Source organism: Cavia porcellus, unplaced genomic scaffold (genome assembly GCF_034190915.1).
Source record: "Cavia porcellus strain 051 isolate PalLab524CR breed Dunkin Hartley unplaced genomic scaffold, mCavPor4.1 scaffold_11, whole genome shotgun sequence".
Taxonomy (NCBI): domain Eukaryota; kingdom Metazoa; phylum Chordata; class Mammalia; order Rodentia; family Caviidae; genus Cavia; species Cavia porcellus.
In genome coordinates, this window is record NW_026947494.1 from 64102697 (window position 1) to 64128320 (window position 25624).

The following is a 25624-nucleotide window of genomic DNA, read 5'->3' on the forward strand; positions in this document are numbered from 1 at the left end:
TATATTTAAGTGTATAAGATAGATAACCATATTACTGAGTTTTGTTGGATCATTGAACAAAACTGTTTCCAGTCTCACTGTTAGAAAGTCCACTTTGTATGCTTTGATTCTGTAACTTGAACAACTATTTCTAAGATGAAAATATGTAATCTATTAACTAGTGATTTCCTATTGTTTATTTTTTCTGAAATTCTGTATAACATGTACCCTATTTCTGTTTTTTTTCTTTTTCTCCTTAATAAAAAAAGAAGAATTTAAAAAAATGTCATTTGTGTTGACTCCTCCATTTTCATTGGCACCTATCAATCTTTCATTGTTTTTCTTTACATTGACTTGGACTTTGAATTGAATGGACTTGACTATTGAATTGTTATTTCATGGTCCCTTTTAATTTTTAAGAGAACTTTTCTTTCATGATCTCTTGCCACAATCCTGTCTTCAAGTAAGAAAATCTATGTTAAGTTTCATTCAAGCAGTTTTGCCACTGCTCAGTGGAATGTTGAATTTCCTGGATATCTCTTTGAATCTGTTTTATGCATTCTATTTCTTTCCCATACTGTTCATTCAAAGTTTCCATCATTTTCTAATGCTCCTATACTTTTTTTATATCTATGTGTTTTCTAGCTATTCTAAGCAATTCCTTAATTGTCATTTCTTTTTTTCCCCAGGAGATTATTTCTGATCTGATTTCCTCTATTGCCTCATGGATTTATTTCTTTAGTTCACTTGCTATCTTTTCAGAAATTTCGGTTGTGCACCTTCTAAATTATTCTATGTTGATGGCTGCTGTACTTTTTCCAGATGGGATACAGATCTGAGATTGCATTTTGCTTTTCCATCTTGTCATTTTCACCTCTTGTCTCATGTTTCAGTCTTTTCAATCTCCCTAGACTCCCCTGTCCATTGTGTACATCTTAGTCATTGTCTATACTATATGACTGATGTTCACCACTTGTTGGGTCCAACAGTGTAGGGAAGGGGCCAGTCACTAAATTCCTCCTGCAGGTCCAGTTGGGTGAGTCCTGGACTTTTCCTGGGCTGATTAGCCTAGGAATATTAATGTGAACCATCCCTTAGCTAATACTGTTACAGTGGCTTCAGACTGCTGTAGGCCACCAAACCCACCTGTCCGTGATACGTGCACCAGGTGGTTCCCTACTGTGTCGCTGGGGTCTTGGAGCCCCAGCCAATTTCTTCCAGATGGGTGGAGACCTCACTGGTGCTCTGGCTGGCCTGCTGAAGTCCCCTGTGTAGATTAAGGAGTTACCTGCACTCTTAATGACCAACCAAGGTCCTCCGGATGGTGGGAGGACACACATACACCCTTCCATGCCTGCTGAAGTCCTCTGAGTGGAAGGAGGGGTCACCGATGCTCTTGCCAGCCATTGAACTCTTCCAGGTGTGGAGGAGAGGTTGCCGATGTTCCTGTTGGCTGCTGAGCTCCCTCAGATATAACCTCCATTTCTTTTTTTCTCTACGTGTGTTTTTTTATTTTAAAAAGGATAAAACCAAACAAAATAAAACAGAATAAAGCCAATAAAAACAAAACAGTGAAAGTGAATGAGGACTTCAAAACACAGTAATAGGAAATCAACAATAGCTACCATTAATGCTTCTTATTTATCTTCAAAATAGCTACTCATACCTTCAGACATAATAAAATCAAACAAAACAGAACACAGTAAAACCAGTCAAAACTAAATAATGAATGAGATTCAGAACTTCAAGTCAGTAGGAAATCAACAATGGCTACCATAACATAGTACTCTCTTTGAAATAGTTGCTGATGCCATCAAATACTGAACCACCTCTCCTGAAATTTATCTGTTTTCTGTGAGCATTCATTCATTCATTCATTCATTCATTCATTCATTCATGGGTTGTTCTTGCAAACACCATGTAGTGCTAAAGCCTAATAATACAACATGAATAAGAAACAAGGATAGCAGACTGTTTGGTTCACCTTATAAGACTACATAAAAAAGATGTAACCCAGGCTTCTTCTAATCCAATAAGATATGTGACACAACTGCTAACATGTTTCATGGTTAGTGATTATCATCAGAAGCTGTTTGATAACTGTATTGGGAGAGATCTTTTCTTAATTTAAATCACTTGCAATAAAATGTAAATGTACCCCTTTCCCACTTAGATTTTATTTAGTATCAGACAGTTCTTCCAATTTTTGTTGGCTGTGGCAGCTACTGAAAATTTAGGCCAAAATAGCAATCTGACAATAGGGCAGTGAGACTAGTTTTCCTTTATGACCAAGTAGACCTATTATGGCTCATGTCTAGATATCTCCCCCAAGCCTCATAAAGTCTTAGGTGGGGTTTTTCATAGATGGATGGACCCAAATGCTGGGATTAAGTGTATTATTCTGGAATCAAGAGTGTCTAACTGAATTAGTTCTCAGATTGGTATGCATAGTTCTGGATAGGATTAAGATGTGTCATCCCGGGTGCCCTTGGGGATAAAAGGTAAGGAACAGAAAGTGTTGCTATAGAGCTGGGATTTAGCTCAGTTGCATAAGTGCCTGCTTTGCAAGTGTGTGGTCCTGAGTTCAATCCCTGGAATGAAAAAAAGAAAGGGCTGCTGTTACTTGCTGCTTGCTACTTCGCTGTTTTTTGCCTTCTGCTTGTCACAAACTATTTGTCCTCTGTGCTACCCCACTGCCATGCCACCTAATCCTGCAACCAGCCAGCTGTGAACTGAAACTTCTATAGACTGTGAACTGAAATAAACCTTTCCTTCTTTACCTTTGGGTATCAGGGATTTTGTCTCAGTAACCAAAAAAAACTAAAACAGGACCATTTTTATATATAGTGACTTATTTTTATAAACTGTTTATGTACTCAAGAAATGTAATTAGTTGAATAATACTGACTCAAAAGCAAGACCTAGATCAAAATATCCTACCTTTGTAAGAAAGAGAGAGGTTCATTGATTTTTGTTGTTTTTGAAGACAGGCATCTTATTCTATTTCCCTGGCTAGTCTGAAACTCTGATGCTCAGGCTATCTTTTGGCTTTAGTCCTGTGAGTGGCTGGCACTCATCTGCATGCCATTGTACCAAACTTTCAGTGATTATGCAAAACCAGTAATAAGCAATATGTTTTGTTTGGAACAGAGAATTCCCTCTATAGGAGCTAGATTATACCAGAGTCCTGCTCTGTCAAAGCCCACTGAAATAAATTAGTAAGTCAATCATATTTACATTTTAAACTGTATAAAAATTTGCAAATGAAACGTTCAATTGTAGGCAAAAATTTATATTTTGGGGGTTTTTGCTTTTTTGGTCTGCTTAATTGTTTAAATTATTTTGTGATGATATCCATTGCTTTACTCTTCTTAAAGTACTTTCTCCAGCTTTTTGATTCCTTCTCCATTTCAGAATCTCTTGTTCACTGTTGGCCACGTTTAAGCTATTACACAAGGCAACTTCCTTTTTGGAAATTTGCAATCCCTAATCTTTCGTATTGAGATATCTTTTCTTATGTGAGAGAATTTACTAAACAGTCACATCATTGTGCTTTACTAGATGGTTTAATTATCTCTGAAGTTTGAATATTGAGATTTTGTCTTTAATTATAAGCCTACTTTTCAGTGTAAGTGTGAAATTGTTTTACTTAAAGATTACTTGTTTACTTAACATATTGTGTTCATCTTAAAATTTTGTTTAAAGTATGTCTTTTCCCTTTTTGAGGTACTGGGGATTGAACCAAGGGCCTTGTAAGTACTGGTCCAGCATCCTACCACTGAGCTATATCTCCAGCCCTGAAGAGCTTTTTTATTTTACTTTATTTTATTTTATTTACTTACTTTGGTATTTATGAGACAGAGTCTTGCTATGCATTTCAGGGTGAACTTGAGCTCACTTCAACGAAGCCTAGGCTGGCCTCAGACTCCGGGGATCCTGTGGCCTCAGCCTTCTAGGATTGTGGGCATGCCCACCACACCCAGCTCTGAAGAGCTTTTTATGAAGCTTTCTTCATATAAGGAGCTTTCTTCATATAAAACATACTTAATGCTTTTCTCACTTAGATTAAAATACATCTCCTGTGATATTGGATGGGTGATTATTCTTACAGATTTTATAGCTTTGATTAACTTAATGTTCCCAGTTTTTGCCAGGCACAATGGTACTTGCCTTTCGTGCCAGCACTTGGAATGCTGAGGCAGGAGGATTGCCGTAAGTTTGAGGCCAGCCTAGGCGTCATAATGAATTCAAGGCCAGCCTGGACCTTGTCTCAAAAAAAATAAATAAATAAAACTCATGCCCAACTTTGTCATCAACAAATTTGGGCTTTTTGTGTCTACTCATCCAACTGCACATTGGTGGGCCTGTTCCTGTGAGGATTGGACTTAACGTATATAAAATACCTCTCATGTACCTGGCACACGACAGGGAGCACAGAGTGACAAATGAATAAGAATGAAGCTGCTTACCAGAACTTACCATTTCAAACTGAGAGTCTCAAACTGAGAGGGAATAAACATCTTTTTTCTTTCCAGATTCTCTTAAGTACTATGCTTGACAGGGTATTTTCTGGAAAATACTGCTTTTCTGCTGTTTAACAGCCACACTTTATAGAAGGCAATGTCCTTTATGTTCTTAATACCAACTGTAGTGACAATGGAGTGTTTTCTCTTTTCCAGGGAGCTCCTCTAAACTCATTACATTAATTTGGTTTTTTTAATTTTGGCATGTGTAGAAGCCAGGGACTGTTATTAACATTTATTTGTGGATATTGCATGGAGTAAGAGACATTAAAAAATCTTGCCTAAGGTCAACTACCTGATAAACAGATGAATCAACATTAGAAGGCAGGAATGAGGCTTCAAGGATTGTACTCCTATCCCTTTTGTTTGTTAGAATAATGTTCTATATGTCTTTTATCACCCAAATGAAATAAATGTTGCAAGTCATAATTTGATTCCAGTTGTGAAAATTATTCCCAAGAAATAACATGCTCCCAGCTATATCTTTGTTAAAGTATTTTACATATCTAATATGTAATATATCTAAGGAAACTTGTATTTTTGTGTATCACATCTAAGATACTCATTTATGGCTAAATGCATATGTAGGTAAATATAATTTCCACTTTCAATATTTAAAGGAGGCAAGAGAGATATACTAAAAACATTTCTTTATTATCGACCTAAGCTTTAAAATAAAAAACTATCCCCCTTTATATATTCATAATATGATTGACTTTTTCCATACATATACATTTGGCTTTGAGAAGCATGTAGTTTCCAAACTAGTACCTTGTAAATCAGACATATTAGGGAAAGATAATTTTGTAATTAAGAAATAATTTGCTTTATAAGAAAATATGCATAATCTCCTGAATGAAAAAAGCATATATAAATATACACAGAGAATATAAAAAATACTGAGTTCAGTGCTTACCTTTTAGTGTTAGTTTTGGCGCGGGGGGGTTGGTTTTGGTTGTTTTGTTTTGTTTTTTGTACTGGGAATAGAACTCATGACCTCATGCTTGCCAGGCAAGAGCTATGCTGCTGAGGTATCTATTTGCTTTTCCTGTAAAATTATCACTATCTCTCAGTATAGTATTTGGTTTCTAATTAACATGGAAGTATAGATTATATGAACACATTGTGCCAATTTTAATATAAATGCATAATTTTACCTGTTCCACTTGGTTTTTCTCTTGGCCAACTTTGTGAGCTCTAGAAGTTTAGGGTCTGACCACTAGAAGCCATTTTCTCTTTTCATTTACAGATCAAAGGAAAGGCACTGACCCAGGAGATGTAGAGGACATATGTCCACACAAGGTAAATGTATGTTTAGTAACAAATATTTCTATAGAGATAGCACTGCTGGTGGCTATTTTATAGATTATCCAAAAGAAAAGAAAGACATTTGAAGCACTAGTCAGGAGCAGTGATTTTATTTGTGGTTTTAAGACACTCTGGAATAATTACATGAGAATCAGGGCATTCTAAGCTATAAATTTGAGAAGCAGTTGAGTAAATGTAGAGTATCTGTTCACCCTGATGTATCAGTAGTCATTTCCTGAGGTTTATTGACCATGTCACATTTCCCCTGCTGTGAACATAATACAAGAATCAAAGGTATCATCCCACCCCTTCAGACTTAACATAGTAGGCCTTAACTCTTCATCTGTGACAAGTGAGAAGAAGCAGTGTTCCTATAATCTTAGCAGCACAGCCCACAAGAAATTTTCCAGACAGACAGGAGTACTTCTGTCCTGTAGTTATTAAGTTCCTTTTTCATTCAACCTGTAGTTCTAGAAAACAGAAACTCTCCTAATTCTAATATAACACTAAGCAGAGGAAAATGTTTCTAAAGCATTCTTGTAAATCTTCCTTTTAAAGGTCTGATTTAGTTTAAAAGACTAGAAAAATCAAGTTACTTACAATACAATGTTTTATCGTATTTAGTGTTATATATTAGTTGTGCTAAAATACTGATAAAAGGAATTAATATGTACAGTAAACAAATATTAATACATAGGCTGAGTCTAACTCTTATTATATTTTTTCTTTTATTTAGTCTACTACTTTGAAATGCCAGTTTCTATATATTCCAACAGGCCTTAGATTAGAGAAAATGATGCAATTGAATGCAATAATTGATTAATCAAAGAACCAGATTAAATTGAATAGAAGCCTGCATCTTAAAGTTAACTATCTATTTTTGTCTTATAGAAACCAAAATTTAGTCCTAAAAGTCACACTGGGTTTGTTTGTAATGAAAATTCCAGCAGACTGAGGCCAGAACATGTAGAAGTCAGCAAAAGAAGCAAAGAGGATTTATTTGTAAACGAAGATGTGTATGAACATTACTCCCAAAGTTCGAGAGTCACAAGATTTGGTAAATCCAAGCATAAGCAATCAGCTCTTAACCAAACACAGTCTACAGGACTCAGAAAGGGCAGTCTTTGTAACATTACAGATGCTAAAACACATGTTTTGAAAGTTAAAGGAAGGAAGAACACACAAGATAAAAGGACTCAATCAGATGATGGAGACTGCACTTCAAGACAGGCAATCACTGTCTCTTCCCCCAGAAAAATAAATAGATTGGTTACTCATCAGCAGCATATTCTTCAAACCCTTGATGGCCTTCAAGAAGAGTGCTATGAACCTTGCAGCCCAACTGTGTCAAGCCTGAAAGATGGACTAGGTAACAAAGTAAAGGTTTGTTCAGTTTCCAAAGAGGTACATACCCAAGAAGGTCAAGAAATGCAGTTTTTGGGGTTAGAGCACATTGGCCAAACTGAAGCTGGTTCTTTTTCTGGACCTTCATTACATAAAGAAGTCAGGTTACCACTTGTTTCTACAGATCAGCAGCTTCATGGTTACCAAGAACAACAGAATAGCCCTTATAAATCTCATGATAATAGCAACTTAGGTAAAAAAATTAAGACCTTTAATAAATGGGAAAGTTCTTTCTTATCCTTTATAAAGGATAGTTATGATGATTGCTGTGTCTCTGAGAAGCCTGTAACATCTGGAATGGCTATATGTTCTGCAGAATGCAAAAACCACTCTGAAGAAAATCTAAGAAATACAGAAGAAAGGAATTTTCAAAGGCTTTTACCTTCAGAAGACCATTTTTCACAGGAAAATGAATTAAAAGAAGGCGGTATAACCATGCTTCCACAACAGGAAGCTGTTAGTTTTTCTGATTTAGTTGAGGTAGTAATTTCTGAACAACCTGTTGCCAATTATGAACAATGCATGGATGGAACTTATTTTGACCAATCACTTGGCAATCCTAAGCAAACTTCCCTGACATGTAAAAGGACACTTTCAATACATGAAGTTTCAAAGTTGACTAGTCATGTGGAGTTATTAAAAAAGCCTCAAGATTATAACCCCAGAGAATCAACTCCTTTAATGAGTCAAACAGATACACATATTATGGAAAAGGTAATGAAAGAAGACACTGAAAGGCATTACAGTGACAAAGATGAAAAAGCAAGGCTTTTTTCCACTGTTGTTCATTCTCAAGAGATAGAAATAACTAATGTTGAGAGAAAGAGACAAGATCTTTCAGAGAGTGAGCCTATGACTAATACAAATGTTTGTTCCACTAACAATATAAATAAAGAATTGACTGACGTCTCAGGATGTAATCAGAAAGAAAAGGAAATTTCTCACAAACCAGGTATTAGTAGTATTTCTCAATCTGTACATATTTTCTAAACAGCACTTATTTAATATTAGGAAGCTTAACATTTTCATAGTAAATTGTTAGCTGTATTGATTTCTGCTGTGCATTTCAATGAGCAAACTTTGTTGTATAAAAACATTTTAAAGGCTCCCAATCTCTTAAATAGTACAGCTTAAAACAAATTTCTAAAAATATTAATTTTCCTGTCATGTGATCATTAAGGATAACCATAATACTGATACTGTACAATATTTTTTTTTCAGGTGAGGAATTAACTAGCGCTATCAATGAAAGTGAAAGCATTGTAACAAATTGTTTAGATAAAAAAGAAAAAGTTGACTCAGAAATTTACATGTCTCTCAATGCCCAAGAACACAAAAAATACCAGAATTTCAAAAAAAGAAAAGGTCTCTTGAAAGCTACCTGTAACCAAGGTTTGTATAGTTCTTTATGTAAAAATTTTGTCAAAGCCAACAACCAGGTCTTCTTGAAAGAATTTCTAAACTTTGAAGTTGCAGTGTTTTTTAAAATCACTCACTGTTATAAGATTATCTCACCTGTATTTGTTAAGCCATTACTTGAGAATTTATTAGACTTTAGATATGTTCTTGTCATATTTCTATGTTTGCTATGTTAGAGAAGGTAAAATAAACAGCAGAAACATCAAGACTATTCATTAGGAGTGACTGTGGTTAACCCAGGTTCCTTAGGTACTTGCATTCAACCATTTTAACATAAGGAGTATTAAATAAGCATTGCCACTAGAGTCTTTGTGTCAGACAAATGATTTGCAATATGAGAAGCTATTTCTTCTTTGAAGGTTTTTTAAACTAATTCTATGATGAAAAATAAATCTGGGCCACTTCAGGTTGAACAGTAAGCAATGAAAAGATGATTTACAGTGTTGAGGTAGGACAGTCGCTCAATTAGTTCACTATGAACCTTCTGCTTTCCTCCTTTTGTGTAAACTGAAGCCCTTCTTACATATCCTGTAGTGTACTGAGTGATGACCCTGAGAACATGTCTATTTCCTAACCCTGGAGCTATTAAATATTATATGGTGAAAACTGGGTATTAACATTTTTGGAAAAAGAATCTTTGTATATGTAATCAAGTTAAATACCTTGAGATTAGCTAGATCATCCTGGATAATTCCAGTAGACCTATATTAATGTCAAATATCCTTATTATAAGAGAAAAGTAGAGTGAGATTTGAGACTCAGGAGAGAGACCAAAGAATGATCTAGTGGTCAGCCAAGGAAGCAGAGGAATACCGACAGTCCTTAAGAGTGGAAGGAGCATGCAAGAATCTGCTAGAGCTTCTACAGGGTGTATAGATCTGCTGACATCTTGATTTTGGACTTCGGTTAGAAAACTTACCGTGACAGTGAATTTCTGCTGTTTCAAATCACTCAGTTTATTGTAATTTGTTACAGGTGCCATAAGAAATTGACATACTTCTCTAGTAATGCACTTAATTGCATGTAAATGTAATATTTATTATATTCTGTCATTCTACTAAGCCACTTGAACTTACCCAGAAATAACAATTTTAGATATGATATCCAAGGATTTCCTAACACAGACGTTAATTTATTTCCTTATCACCCAACAGTGAATCCAACCACGTTTTGAATTCTGTTGCATTACCTACAGGGATGCAGGTTTCCAGTCAGCATTTCACTGTCTCTCATTAGTACAGAAACAGTCCAAAATCAGCAGGTATTTTTGAAAAGCACTAATATGAAAGAAAGGTGAAAGTAAGCTAAATACACTCGGAAAAAACTGAAACAATGGGAGGACTGGGAAATATCAAAAACTTGGGAAAAAAAGATACAAAAAAGAAAGAACAGTCAGAGACCAATACTGAGTTTTTAGATATTAAGTAGCATAAATTTGAAGAGATACACAGGGACAGATAGATAGTAAGGTCTTATGAACTTTGCATAAAGAACAAAAAAAGAAAAGCAGGAAGGATAAGAAAATTGGGTGTCCACTCACTCCAGGAAACCTAAGAAGAACAATAAAAATAAGAAATCATCAAAGAAATAATACAAGAAATGAAGGACAGGCATTTCTATATTGAAAGGCCCATTAAGCATCCAGTACAGTGAACAGTATACTTCATTGTAGAATTTCAGAACAAAAATAAAAATGAGATTCATAGTCTTTAATTAGTGCAGTGTGAATCCAAACCACTTTACAAAGGGATATGGTGTGAGTACTGTTTGTTTCCTCTTGAGCTTCTGACAGATTTTATATTAAAATTTTAGTTAAATCCTATGGGAACTTATGATTATAGTAACATTCAATAGTTTTAAATTTTTTCTGTAAAAATCTTTCATCACATGATTGTCTTTGCTGCAGATACGCTAGAAACAAGGTAATAGGATTTGTGCCCTCAACAGTAAGAATTATTAGGGGAGCTTGTCAGTTTAAATATGTAATCTGAAGACCTGCACTGTTAGATATTTTATAATTTTAAAATATATTTTCTGTGTCTTTCTGTGTGTGTGTGTGTGTGTGTGTGTGTGTGTGTGTGTGTAGTGTGTCTTTTCCCAGTAAAGAATTTATGAATGCAATTATGCAATTCTCTTTAAAAAACATATGTTTGAGTCTGTGTGTCAGTGGAAGATAGCTATTGTCTGCCCTGGGAGTCAACAATCATTCTTTGGTGAATAACCCTCCAATCTTTTTGTCTCTTACCCTAAAATTGTTTTTGCAGCTTCCGGCATTTAGGAAATACAGTAAGAAAGTTTTTATGGTTTAATGCAGTGGATTTTTTTTCTTTTGAGATGGGGTGGGCATTTATGTTACTTAGGCTATCCTTGAACCCAAGATTTTTCTGCTTCAGCCTCTTCAGTGGCTGGGACCACAGGTGTATGCTACTCTACTCGGTTCAATGCAATGATTCTCAAACCTTAACTTGCATCAAAATCATCTGAAAAGTCTAAAAACTGATTACTGTGTCCCACTCTCAGAGAGTCTGATGTAGTATGTATCTTAGTTGTTTCTGTTGCTACCTAACAGATTATCAAAAATTTAATAGTTTAAAACAACATACATTTATTATCTCATGGTTTTGGTAAGTCAGGAATTGAGTAAAGCTTAACCAGCTCATCTGACAGAATCTTAAGGAGGCTGCAGTCAAGGGGTTGATGAGGACCAGTCTCATCTGAAAGCTGGCCTGGGGAAGGGTACACCTCCAAGCTCTTGTGGTGGTTAACAGAACTTACTTCCTGGAGGATAGTTAGCTTGAGGGCCTCAGTTCCTTATTGATGCTGCCTGGGCCTCTCTACCATGGCTGCTTGCTTTATCAAAGCAGACAAACTGAATGCAATAGAGCGAGTCTACAACAGGAAGGACATGTTAAACCTGTGGAATACTTTTAATATTAAAGTATTCTATTAGTTAGAAGCAACTTATTCATGAAGCCATAAGTGCCAAAATTGAGATATCATTAGGAGCTTTTTAAAAAAATTTGTGCTCCACTTGAGGCAATTTCTTTATTCACTGATAACACCACAAGAACAATCTATGACTTAAAAAGTCAAACAGCTGGATGAGGCAGCATGAAAATGCTGATACTTTCTGAGTTCTTAATGAGTGATTCACGTATTTCGAGAATAAAAGATAGTGTTTCAAGTTTTTGTCTTTTTTAATAGAAACATGAAATTTCAGTCCTGTAATACTTAAATGATCACTTGGCATTTCATTTCTATTCACTTTTTACTTCATCCCTTATTTCTTCATAATAAATCATCCCTGTTGCCAGCGGGGGTGAGTTACTGCACACCATCCCGAGCTCTGGGAGAGTTTAAGATCATCGCTCTCAGTAGCCAAGGACCACCCAGCTTCCAGCCACACTAGGCTGGGCTCTGCAATTTTCGGACCTGCCTGGGCCACACCCAGTGATCTTTCAATTGGGGAACTGGGCAACTGGCAGAGGTGAGTTCCTGCACACCATCCTGAGCTCCGGGAGAGTTTAAGATCATCGCTTCCAGTGGTCAAGGATCTGCCCAGCTTCCAGTGACACTAGACTAGGCTTGGGGAGATTTTGAGGCCTGACTAGATTACACCCAGCAACCTTCTTCAGAGGAGTTGAGGGAATGTGAATTCCAATGCATTGGTCCTTGCCCGGGCAGAGCTTTGCACCATCACCCACAGTGGTTAAGTACCTGCCCAGCTTCCTGGAACCTTATAATGCTTCCCTTCATTAGTTGGAGTGGTTTTATCCTGGGTTGTTTGATTTTATTATCTGTGATAGTATGAACAGCTATTTTGAAGAAAAAAGACATAATAGCCAGTGCTGATTTAGTATCATCTTGGAGTCCCACCATTCTTTTGTTCTTCTGTTTCCATTGGTTCTATCATGTAGTATCTTATTGGATTTTATTATATGTGGTAGTATAAGCAAATTTTTATGGACATGAGATAATATAGTAACCTGAGTATAGCAGGCTGAGATCTCAATTGAATATTGTTCATTTTCTATTACTTGGTTCTGAGTGCCCTGTAATACTTTCATTTTCTTTAATAGTTTTATACTATTTTGTTATGTTTCATACTATTGTATATGAAGATATGCTCAACTATTTCAAGGAAAGAGGCATGATGGTAGATACTGTTATGTCATATTGACTTGTGGTGAAATACTGTGTTGTTTAAATTGTTCTGTTCTGATCTACTTTGTTATGTCCTCTTTTATCTTAGTCTCTTTAAAATAAAAAAATTAAAAAACAAAAAAGGAGATTGAACAAAATATGAAAATGGAAGGATATTCCTTGCTGTTGGCTAGGAAGAACCATTATTATGAAAATGGCCATACTCCCAAAACTGTTATACAGATTTAAGGTAATTCCAATCAAAATACCATTGACATACCTCACAGATCTATATAAAACATTCCTAAAAATTCACGTGGAAACAAAAGAGACCTAGAATACCAAAGGCAAGGCAGGAGACATCTCAATTCCTGACTTGAAACTATACTGCAAAGCCACAGTGATAAATCAGCATAATACTGGCAAAGAAAGAGACCTGAGAATCAATGGAACAGATTAGAAAATGCCAGCACAACTACAGAGACGTTCAGCCACCTGATATTTAACAAAGGGACTAAGCATGTTCACTGGAAGAAGGATAGCCTCTTAAATAAATGGCATTGGAAAAATTAGCTCTCCACACTCTGAATTCTGAAACTAGACCCATGCATATCACTATGCACAAAACTAAAGTCTAAATGGATCAAAGATCTTCATATTAAAACACACTAAATCTACTGGAAGACAAGGTGAGTAGAAGTCTTGGAGACATAGGGGTAGGCAGAGAATTCATGAACACAATGCAAACTGCATGGGAAACACTGCAAAGAATCAACAGCTGAGATCTCATATTATTGAAAAGTTTCTGCACTTCAAAGAAATAACCAACAGAGTGAAAAGAAAACCCATAGAATGGGAAAGAATTATAGCCAGCAACCCCTCAGACAAAGAACTTATATCTAGAACATAAAAAGAATTGAAAAACATCAACCCCCCAAATTCAAACACCCTCTCCGAAAACGGGCATCTGAGATGAAAACATATTTCTCAGATGAAGATATACAAATGGCAAATAAATACATGAAGAAATGTTCACCATTTCTGGTCATTCAAGAAATGCAAATTAAAACAGCATTGAGATTTCATTTCACTCTGGAAAGAATAGCTACCATCAAGAAAACAACCGATAACAAATGGTGAGGCTGCGGAGAAAAAGGAACACTGCTCCATTGTTGGTGGGAATGTAGACTGGTGCAACCACTATGGAAATCAGTATGGAGAATTCTCAGAAGACTGGGATTGGAAGTTCCATTCAACCCAGCTATTCTCCTTCTGGGTATTTGCCTAGAAAACCTGAAAAGGTCGTGTGACAGTGATATATGTATACCTATGTTCATAGCAGCACAATTTGTAATAGCTAAATCCTGGAAACAACCAAAATGCCCATCAACTGCAGAATGGATGAAAAAGATGTGGTATTTTTATGCAATGGAATATTATTCAGCTATAAAAAGGATGATCTTGAGGCCTTCATAGGCAAATGGAGGCAACTTGAGACTCTCCTCATAAGTGAAATAAGAATCATATTTATAACTATCACCTTGTATCTCTAGTGTAAAAAGTAATAAAAACTGTCAGAGTAATAAAACCCAAAATGTGCAATTGCTATTGTAAAAAGAGAGGAAAAGAAAGTGCTATAAGGGATATAACTGTATGTATGTTTAAGTTTGTAAGATAGATGAACATATTACTAGGTTTTTGTTGGATTGTTGAGCAGAACTGTTTGCAGTCTCACTTGTTTGAATGTCCAGTTTGTATGCTTTAATTTTGTAACTTGAACAACTATTTCTAAGATGAAAGTATATAATTTATCAACTAGTGATTTCTTAGTTTTTTTTTTTTTTTTGGAATTCTGTATTGTTGCTACCCTTCTTTCTGTTTTGCTTTCTTTTCTCTTTATATAAAATTTTTAAAAATGAAACATACACAATTTAAGGCTGTGGTTTTCAGTACTGTATTATTTCTTGTCAATTCCAGGATATATATAAAGATTCCTGTAGTGCAAAAAATTTAGTTATAAAGATATTACATGTATATTGATTTATGGTAAGGAACAGCTTTTTCTTTTGTTTTTTTCTTTTTTCCTTTTTAGGTTGGACACCTCTTAAGGAATTCAGTGATGTAACTGTAGAGTTATTAAAAGCTGGTGCTGATGTTAATTGTGAAAGTATAGATGGAATTCTGCCCTTAGATGATGCTGCTGCAGGCAATCATTTAAAGGTAAGTATGTGATAAATTAGATTATTACTTTTAAGAAAATGAGTGAAGAAAATGTAGATATTTTAAACTGAGACCTAAAGTGATTCCTTAAGTCAACAAATGATTTTTGCAGCCTGCTAAAATATTGTATATGGATTGGAAAAGCCATATACAGGTAGATTGTGTATGGATTGGAAAATCAGTGTATATATAACTGAATAATTTTTCATGGTTTTAGGTATAATGAATGTAAGGCAGAAGAAAAAACATTCTATAAATCTGTTGTATTATCTAAAATGACTTTTGGTTTACACAGAAGAACCTAGTTACAGTGATTATACATGTAACATTTAGATTTTCTTAAACTGGGTTTTCCCAATGGGTATGAGCAGAAACATGAGTTTCTTCTTCTTTGAAGTTTAGAACCTCTTGTTTTTTTTCAGGTGCAGTCATAGTAAAAACGAGCACAAGAAAAGATACAAGGGTAATTTTTTGACACAGAATTTCAAATTTAGACCTTAAAAACTCATTATATTTTTAAACTCATCTTTTGATTTGACAAATCTAGAAGGAAACTTATCATTATCAGTGGATAATGTAGACCTTGGGAATAATTATTCACTTTGATAAAACAATGAAGAAAACCAGCAAAGAACAAATCAAGTCAGATTTCATATTTTTAAAAAAAACCTCTTTGGATCGCTCATATTTACTTATCTATCTCAATATTTTTATGAGCCTAGTGAATTTTATTTAACTTTGTCAAAGTATTCTTGTAATTTTAGCCTAAATAGTCATGTGGTGGAGTAATGTTACTGAACGTATTCCAAGATCAGAGATGCAAAGTAATAATCAAGAATAATACTTCAGGGGCCAGGGATTTAGCTCAACGGCATAAGAACCTGCCTTGCAAGCAGGTGGTCATGAGTTCAATCCCAGTACTGATTAAAAAAAAAAAAGAGTAATACTGAAATGGTTAATCTGGTGTTCAGTGTAGCTTATCTTTGGCCTTTAAGATATTTAAAGTAAAACAAGGCAATATTTTATAAAATTAATACACACTAATAAAAATATATTTAAAATAATAGACAAATTCTCAAAGTCCTATGGCCCTGAAATGGAAGAAACCAAAGAATAATTAAAGTGATGAACTTAGTAATTTTTTATACAAGGAAAGTGTAATTTAACATGAAATCACTTAAGAGAATAACATTTTCATAATGGACAAGTCACATTTTTGGACATTGTCCTGGAAAGTGCTACATTAAAAAAGTTAATTCTCATATTTGTGTTGGGAATCACCTTCATCAAGACTTTAAGAATTTGGTATATAGTTGTATGCATAGCTAAGATTTTTTTTATACCCACCACAGTAAGGACATGCATCTGGATTGTAAGAGGAAAGTACTGGTGAAATTCGGAGGTACCCATGAGAAAGTTTTCTTCTACACTTTTCCTCATGAGAGGTAACACAGAGCTTACTGTCTGTACCATCTCATCTTACCAGCAATGAAAATAGAGAGGTATATGTCCAAGTGATGTTTCTGCCCAGGGAAGCCCTTTACACTCAGTTCCCCTAGATTTTATTGTAAGCAACCTACCATTAGCACATATTAAGATTCAAGACTCCCAGAAACATAAACGACATTGTCTAAATAGGTAGTTTAAGTGTAGTGAGTTAGCCTCATCAGTTTTACACCAGCTTCAGAATGCTATTTACTAGCCAAGTTCATAGATGCCAACCAAGCAATACACATTCAGTAAAAACAATATCAAATTCATATTTTTCTATTTTTTTGGAGTGACAATATGTGGTATGACATGCTCAATTGAGACTCAGCTGCAAGCCACAGTTCTATCAACCACAGGATCACAAGGATAAACAGTAATGTCTTATAGTGTACTTTATTTCTAGGCTACAATATTATATATTATTAATTGTATTAAATGCATTTTGACATAGGTATTTTCAACTTAAAATAGCTATACTGGGGTGTATAAGCCATCATAAATTGAGGAATGGGTATGTTAAGGTTCCAATTGAAACGTACTAATTTCTAGAGCAGCAAAGGCTGAATAGAATTGGATTCTTTGGTATCATTTTTCTAGCAGGATTGTGTGACAGCACATAGGACATCTTTTTTTCACAGTTGACTTTAGCATCATGATCTCAAGGAAGATCTGAAAAGTTTTAACAGGCATCACAAGTCTTTTCTAGGTCCTCAATGAACTGTTTACAGGTGATTCTACCAAGTCATTAAGTTGCTGAATTGTCCATTTTGGTCTTGAACCTGCATGCCTCCTGCCTCAGCCTCCCAGTCTGTTGAGATTGTTGAGACAGCCACATTATTTTTTAATTTTATTTTTTATTAGTACATGTTTGCTATATATAATAATCACATTCATACTAGAAAATTTGTAGCTGTACATCATATATCCTAATTCTTCTTTCTCATACCCCTTGCCTCCCTTCAGCCCTTCTTCTGCCTCTCCATGTACAGAAGTTTGTTTCCATTCTTTTCCTTCTGTTCTCTTTTTTAAAAATTCTTTTTGCTGAGTATTGTGGCACATGCCCGTAATCCCAGCACTCGAGAGGCTGAGGCAGGAGGATGGCCATGAATTCAAAGCCAGTATGGACTATAAGTGAGTTCAAGGCCAGCCTGCACTACATAGCAAGACCCTGTTTCTAAAAGTAAAAGAAAAAATTTCCTCTGACCCCTTCACCTTCCCTTGCTTCCCCTTCCCATTTGAACATTTGTCTTGCTTTACAGTAGTTGTGCTCAATTACGCTCCTTATTTATTGTTTGGGTTTCTCACATAAGTGAAACAATGCCGTATTTACACTGTATGTCTGATTTATTTCATTTAAGATTATGGTTGTGAGGTACATCTGTTTACCTAAAAATGTCTCAAGTATATTCTTCTTTATGGCAAAGTGGTATGTCACAGTATATAGAACCACACTTTCTTTATCCATACAACTGTTTATCGGCATATGGGCTATCTCCAAGAATTAGCTGTTACAGATTGTGTTGCTAAAAACATGGATATACATGTATTACTGAGATATGAAGTTTCTGATTCTTTTTTTTTTTTTGGTACCAGCGGTCAAGCTCACGACCTTAAGCTTGTTAGGCAGGTGCTTATACTGTTGAGCCAAATCCCAAGCCCTACTTTTGATTCTTTTGGAAAGATGCTTAGAAGGAGAACAACTGTATCAAATGTAACCTCTAGTTTTAGTTTTTAAAGGACTCTCCATACTGATTTCCATAATGATTGTACCAATTTACATTCCCACCAACAGTGGAAAGGGGTTCCTTTTTTCCTATAGCCTCATCAGCATTTGTTACTGATTTTTTTTTATTTATTTAAAGGAAAAAAACCAAAACAATATAAGGATACAAGTAATATAGAATTATAAAAAAATGGTAAGAAATCACTAGTTAATAGATTATATATTGTCATCTTAGAAATAGTTGTTCAAGTTACAGGATTAAAGCATACAAAGTGAACATTCAAACAGTGAGACTGCAAACAGTTGTGTTCAATGATCCAACAAGAGCTTAGTAATATCGTCATCTATCTTAGCACACCTAAATACACTTGCAGTTGTATCCTTTAGAGCACTTTTTTTCCTCTCTTTTTTACAACAAAATGTACACACTTTGGTTTTATTACTCCCATAGCTTTATTATTTTTTTTGGAAGAGAATAAAACCAAATATGACAAAACAAAGCAATCATTCAAAACGAGGCATAGACATAGCACATGATGTAAAAACAGAATACTGAGTTATCAACAATGGTTACCATAATGCCTCTTGATTCCTTAAAAAGAATTGCCTATATCATTAGGTATAATAAAATTGAACAAAACAGTACAGAACAAGACCAATAAAACCTAAACATTGGAAACATTACAGGACTTCAAAAGAAGAAAATAGTCAAACCAGAGTGGACATCATAGTGAATCTTAGTGCCTTCAAAGTAGTTGCCTATACCCTCAAACTTGATACTATCAAACAGAATGAAACAGAGTATAATCAGTCAAAACAAGATAGTGGGAGTAATACAGGGCTTCAAATAAAGTTAATAGGAAATCAAAAAAGTTACTATAATATATCCTGCTAATTTTGATTTTTTCCCTTAATTAAAAAAATAATAATAAAAATCATTTTTTTTTTTATGAAAAAGGGGGAGATTGAGATAAAAGAGGACATAACAACCTAACAATACAGGTCAAAGCATGACGATTGCAGCAACCTAGTGCTTCACCACAAGATAACCCAACTTAATAGTAGTTACCATAGTGTCTCTTTCCTTGAAGTATTTGAATATAATTTCGTATACTATAGCATCAAACATTTCAAGACAGTGTGAAACCATTCAAGAGGATGAAAGTATAACAGGGTATTTAGAACCAGCTAACAGGAAACAAACAATGGTTTCTATATTTTCTCTTTGCCTATAAAAATTTTTGTTTATACTATCACATATAATAAAATCCAGTAAGATACAACATGATAAAACCAATGGAGACAGAAGAGAAACAGTTTGGTGGGATTTCAAAACAAGATAATATTAAATTAGCACTAGTTATTATGATGTCTTGTTTTCTTCAAAATATCTGTTCATATCATCACAGGTAATATATCAAACAGCCCAGAATAAAGCCATTCCAATTAATGAGTGAAAACTTTTTAAGGCTTCAAAGCCACATAATGGGAAATCATGATTACCATATTCTTTTATATATTTCAATCATTTCTTACAGTAGGGTAACTTCAGTATTCATACATGTGAGTTTGATTTATTTCACTTATGAATATGGTCTCAAGCTGCATCCATTTATTTATAAATATCTCAATGTGATCCTTCTTTATAGCTGAGTAGTACTCCATTGTATAAAAATACCACAACTTTTTTATCCATTTCTCAGTTAATGGACACTTGGGTTGTTTCCAAGATCTGGGGACTACAAATTGTGCTGCTATAAACATAGGTGCATGTATATCACTGTGGTATGATGCTTTCAGTTCTTGTGGGAATATACCTAGAAGTGGAATAGTTGCAAAATGGAACTTCCAATCTCAGCTTTTTGAAAAATCTCTAGACTGACTTCCACAATGGTTGCACCAGTCTACACTCCCATGAACAGTGCAGGAGAGTTCCTTTTTCCCCACAGCCTCTCCAGCATTTGTTGTTGTTGGTTTTCTTGATCCTGGCCATTCTTTTAGCAGTGAGATGGAATCTCAGTGTGGTTTTAATTTGCATTTCTCTAATGACTAATGATGATAAACATTTTTTCATGTATTTATTTTCCATTTATATTTCTTCATTTGAGAAGTGTGTATTCATCTCAGATGCCCATTTTTGTATTGGATCTTTGAATTTTGGGGTGTCTGATTTTTTAAAATTCTTTATATGTTTTAGACAGAAGTTCTTTGTCTGAGGGAGAGTTCACTAAGATTTTTTCCCAATTTGTGGGTTTTCTTTTCACTATGCTGGAGATTTCGTTTGACATGCAGAAACTTTTTAATAAGAAGTGGTCCCAGTTAGTGATTCTGGGAAGTGTTTCCCGTGCAGTTTGATTCCTGTTCATGAATTCTCTACCTACCCCTATGTCTTCAAGGTTTCTACCCAATTTGTCTTCAAATAGATTTAGTGTTTCTGTTTTAATATTCAGATCTTTGATCCATTTAGATTTTAATTTAGGACATGGTGATAGGCATGGGTCTCGTTTTAGTTTTCGGCATATGGAGAGCCAGTTTTCCAACACCATTTATTAAAGAGACTGTCATTCTTCCAGTGAACCTATTTGGCTCCTTTATCAAAGATAAGGGGGTTGAGTGTGTTTGTAGTTGTGGTTTTATCTTTTAATCTATTCCATTGATCTTCGGCTCTGTTTTGATTCCAGTACCGTGTTGATTTTATTACAGTTGCTTTGTAGTATAACTTCAAGTCAGGGATTGTGATGCCTCCTGCCTTGCCTTTGTTGCTTAGAACTGTCTTTGCTATTCTAGGTCTCTTCTCTCTCCAGATGAATATTAGGAGTGATTTCTCTAGATCTATGAGGTATGTTGATGGTATTTTTATTGGGATTGCAGTGAATCTGTCTAAGAGTTTTGGGAGAATGGCCATTTTCACAATATTTATTCTTCCTATTCATGAGCAAGGGATATCTTTCTATTTTCTGAGATCATATTCAATTTCCTTTTTTCAGTGTGTTATAATTTTCCCTGTATGGGTCTTTCACTTCTTTTGTAAGAGTAATTCCTAAATATTTCAATTTTTTGTTGCTCGTGTGAAGGGTGTGGCTTCTCTTATTTCTGTCTCTGTGATTTTGTTGTTAGTGTATAGAAATGCTATTGATTTTTGAGTATTGATTTTGTATCCAGCTACATTACTGAATTTATTATATCTAAGAGTCTTTCAATGGAGTTTAGGGGGTCTTCTATGTAGAGTATCATGTCATCTGCAAACTGATAATTTAACTTCTTCTTTTCCTATCTTTAACCCTTTTATTTCTCTCTCTTGTCTAATTGCTCTGGCTAGTATTTCCAGTACTATATTAAATAGGAGTGGTGATAAAGGACATCCTTATCTTGTGCCTGACTTTAAAGTAAAGGCTTTCAATTTTTGGCCATTTAGTATGATACTGGCTGTTGTTTTGTCGTAGATGACCTTTATTATATTGAGGTAAAGACCATCTATTCCAATTTTCTGTAAAGTTCTTATGAATGAATGTTGGATCTTATCAAAAGCTTTTTCTGCATCTATAGAAATGATCATGTGATTCTTACTATTGGCTTTATTGATATGGCGGATTACATTTATTGATTTATGTATGTTGAACCATCCCTGCATGCCTGGGATGAAACCCACTTGGTCATGGTGTATAATCTTCTTGATGATTTGCTGCATCCTATTTGCCAATATTTTATTGAGGATTTTTGCATCTGTGTTCATTAGGGAGATTGGTAAAAATATGGAACACTTCACGAATTTGCATGTCATCCTTGCGCAGGGGCCATGCTAATCTTCTCTGCATCATTCCAATTTTAGTATATGTGCTGCCGAACTGAGCACTTGTTACTGATTTCTCAATGATAGTTTTCTCTAGAGATTGAATCCCACAGTTGTTTGAATTTTCATTTCAGAAATGAGCAGTACTGTTGAACATTTTTTCATGTATTTATTTGTTTTTTGTACTTTTTCATTTGAGAAGTGTCTGATCATTTCAGATGCCAAAGTTTAGATTGGGCCTTTAGATGAGTATGATGTTTTTTTAGTTCTTTTAATATGTTCTAGATATTAGTCGTTTGAGGAATAGCTGGGGAAATTTTTTTCCCAGTCTATGGGTGTCTTCTCACTCTGATGGTAGTGTCTTTTGCTGTGCAAAAACTGTTCAATTTGCTGAAATCCCAATTGTTGATTTTTTGTAATAGTTCCTTTGTGATCAGTCTTCTTAAAGTTTTGACTTTATTTCTTCAAGAGTTTTACCTGCTCTATTTTTTAGCAGATTTTGTTTCTGTTTTATATTTAGATCATTGAAGCATTTTGATTTTATTTTAATGTATGCTGAGAGACATGGATCTACATTTAATCATCAGCATATAGAAAATAGTTTTCCAGCATTATTTATTAAAGAGGCTTATCTTGCTTTCAATGAAGGAATATGGCCTCTTTATCAAATATAAGGTAGCCAGGTAGGCTTCGAGTTGTTTTTGAATCTTCTGTTCCACTGATCCTTGAGTCTGCTTTTCTTTGCTTTGCTTGTTTTTTCGCCAGTACCATGCTGTTTTTATCTCAGTAGCTTCTAGTATAACTTCATCTCAGAGATTTTGACACCCCCAAACTTGCCCTTGTTGCCCAGAATAGCTTTTGCTATTCTAGGTCTGTCTTGGTTACTTTTCTGTTGTTGCTGAAACAAAATACCTGATGTTCAAAATTAGAGAAGAAAAGATTTGTTTAACTTAAAATTTTTTGGACTTTCAGTCCGTACACAGCTGCCTCTAAGGCAAGGTGGCATGGCTATGGGGCAGCTGTTCATGGCGGCTGCAAGCAACAAAAGTGAAAAGGGCAAAAAAGGAAAAGTACACCTCCTTCCCTCCTTTATATTTTATGCTGGCTTTCCATGCCTAGGCGGGTACAGCGTTCACACTGCCAATCCCAGCGCTAGACAATGAACCAATTGCAAATGCTAGATTCAGCCACTTCCATACTGCATGAGGCTTTCGGGGAATATTTGAAAAAGGCACTGCAAGTCTCTTCTGGTTCTGTATAGACTAGTCCTGTGAGATATGCTGTTCATATTTTGATTTGATTTAAGGAGAAAAAGAAAAAAAAAACAGAAAAAGTGCACAAGTTAAACAGAATTTCAGAAAAAAATAAACAGTAGAAAATCACTAGTTAATAGATTACATGTTGTCATCTTAGAAGTAGTTGTTCAAGTTACAAAATTAAAGCATATAAAGTGGACATTCAAACAGTGGACTGCAAACAGTTCTGTTCAGTGATCAAACAAAACTCAGTAATATGGTTATCTATCTTATACACTTAAATATACATGCAGTTATATCCTTTAGAGCACTTTCTTTTCCTCTCTTTTGTACAATGACAATTACACATTTTAGGTTTTATTACTCCCGCAGTTCTTATTACTTTATTTGAAGAGAATAAAACCAAACGTGACATAACAAAACAGAGTCAGTCAAATCAAAAGGATGGACATAATACATTCTGTAAAAACAAAATACAAAGTGATCAACAATGGTTACCTCTGTAACCAAATTGCAAATTCCCCTAGTTCCTCTTTATCCTGGAAGCACCTTGTTTTTCCATCAATTTCTAGGGACAGTTGTGCGGGATATATCAATCTTGGCTGGAGGTTATTATCTTTCAAAGCTTGAATTATTTCCCCCCATGATCTTCGTGATTTGATGGTTTGTGCTGAGAAGTCTGCTGTAATTCTGATGGGTGTTCCCTTGTAAGTGATCTGTTTCTTGTCTCTGGCGGCTTTTAATATTCTGTTCTTGTATTGAATTTCTGGAATTTTGATTATTATATGCCTGGGTGTTGCTCTGTTTGGGTTGTAGGTGGCTGGGGTCCTGTATGCCTCATACATCTGAGTATCTTACCTTTTGCTAAATTAGGAAAATTCTCCGGGATTATTTCTGTGAATAGCCTTTGTAGTTCATTTCTTTGTGTCCCTACTTCTTCTTTTATATTCTTAATTCTTGTTATAGATCCTCTTATCATCTTTAAGCCCTTGTATTATTGCTGTTTGTTTTCTTGTTATTTTAAAGACGTTTTTCATTTCATGCTCTCACATTACAAATCTGTCCTCCATTCAGATAAAGCTGTTATGCCAGCTTTCAATAGAGTTTTTAGTTTCCTGGTAATCTCTTTGAACCTGCTTCATGTATTCTATGTTTTCTCTATTTTCTCCATCAAACAATTCTCCCCTTTTTTTCTGTTCTTCCATTCCACCATTTGTTTTTTCTTGGGTGGTGCTTAGCATTTCTCTAACTATTCTACTTATATCTTGCTTTAGGTCATTAAATACTTCACTTTTGAACTCATCTATGAGGTTCCAGAGATATCGCTTTATGTCTATTGGTGCCGTGTCTGATTTTGCATGTTTTCTGTTCTCATTCTCCTTTGCGTTTACCTTTCCTGGATCAGTCTTCTGCAGATTGGGGGCCGAGGACCCTTTCTTGTTGCTCCCTCTTCCCATACTTTTTGTTCATTCCATACAATCATATATAGGAGGCCCAGTTTCTTTCTTTGTCGGTTACAGTTTGTTTGAATTGCACCAGCTAGGTGTTCCTGTGCACTGCAGTGTACTAGGGAGACACAGACCTGGGCAGCCTCTGCTGGGCCCGCCCCTCCAGGTCAGTCATCCTACTGAAGGCTTCACTTTTAGGGTGCACTGCCAGACGCTGGGACCTGGTTTGGGCTAGCCTACTGGTTCTTCATGCACGGTGTCACCCAGGCCAAGCACTCCCCACCAATCCCGCTTGAGAGGGGAATATGCGACTAAAGTCACTGCAGCATCCTGTTCTGGCTCGTCTCCCCAGTCCCAGAATGTCCTCTGTTAAAGCCTCCTACTCTATGGAAAGGTCCCCATTCTGCCAGTCCCGCTCTCAACTCTGTTCGCTGATTCCCGCTCTCAGAGGTTTTGCCTCTCTGTCCCTGATGTGCTGATTCAGACACAGCAGCGACAGCAGGAAATTCAAATCACACAAGTTCCAGTTTTGTCGCTGAGATTTTATCTGTTTCGGTTATCTCACCAGGATTGCATTTCTAGTTGGTTTCTCTCAGCTTAGTTCATTCCTGGGTTGGCAGGGTATATCTCCCCTTGCTTAGGACTCCTCACACCGCACCATTCCTGAATTCCAAACTGGCTAACTTAGAGAGCCTCCATAGCTGCTGTTATCTATCTGCCATGTTCTCCCGGAAGCCATATTTTGATTTGGATTGTATTAAATCTGTTTAACAAGTTTTGGAAGTATGGCCATTTCACTACATTGGTTCTGCCTAACCAAAAACAAGGGATATCTTTCTGGTTTTTGATACCCTCTTCAATCTTTTTTTTTTTTTTCCAGAGTCCAATAGCTTTCAATGTAGTGGTCTTTCACTTCCTTT

The 25624-nt window shown here is 35.4% G+C and overlaps 1 protein-coding gene and 1 non-coding gene across 2 annotated transcripts in view; one reads left to right on the top strand and one right to left on the bottom strand.

Moving 5' to 3' along the window:
• The window catches only part of Ankrd31 (ankyrin repeat domain 31), a 241722-nt gene that overhangs the window by 147411 nt on the left and 68687 nt on the right, over positions 1-25624 (top strand). Inside the window, exons 13-16 of the mRNA XM_063258367.1 lie at positions 5752-5804; positions 6702-8166; positions 8436-8606; positions 14869-14996. Of these exons, the coding sequence (XP_063114437.1) occupies positions 5752-5804; positions 6702-8166; positions 8436-8606; positions 14869-14996 (1817 nt within the window). The remainder of the gene's footprint in view (positions 1-5751; positions 5805-6701; positions 8167-8435; positions 8607-14868; positions 14997-25624) is intronic.
• On the bottom strand, positions 21957-22063 carry LOC111756311 (U6 spliceosomal RNA). The gene has a single exon (XR_002790806.1). It is a non-coding gene; the product is annotated as a U6 spliceosomal RNA (small nuclear RNA).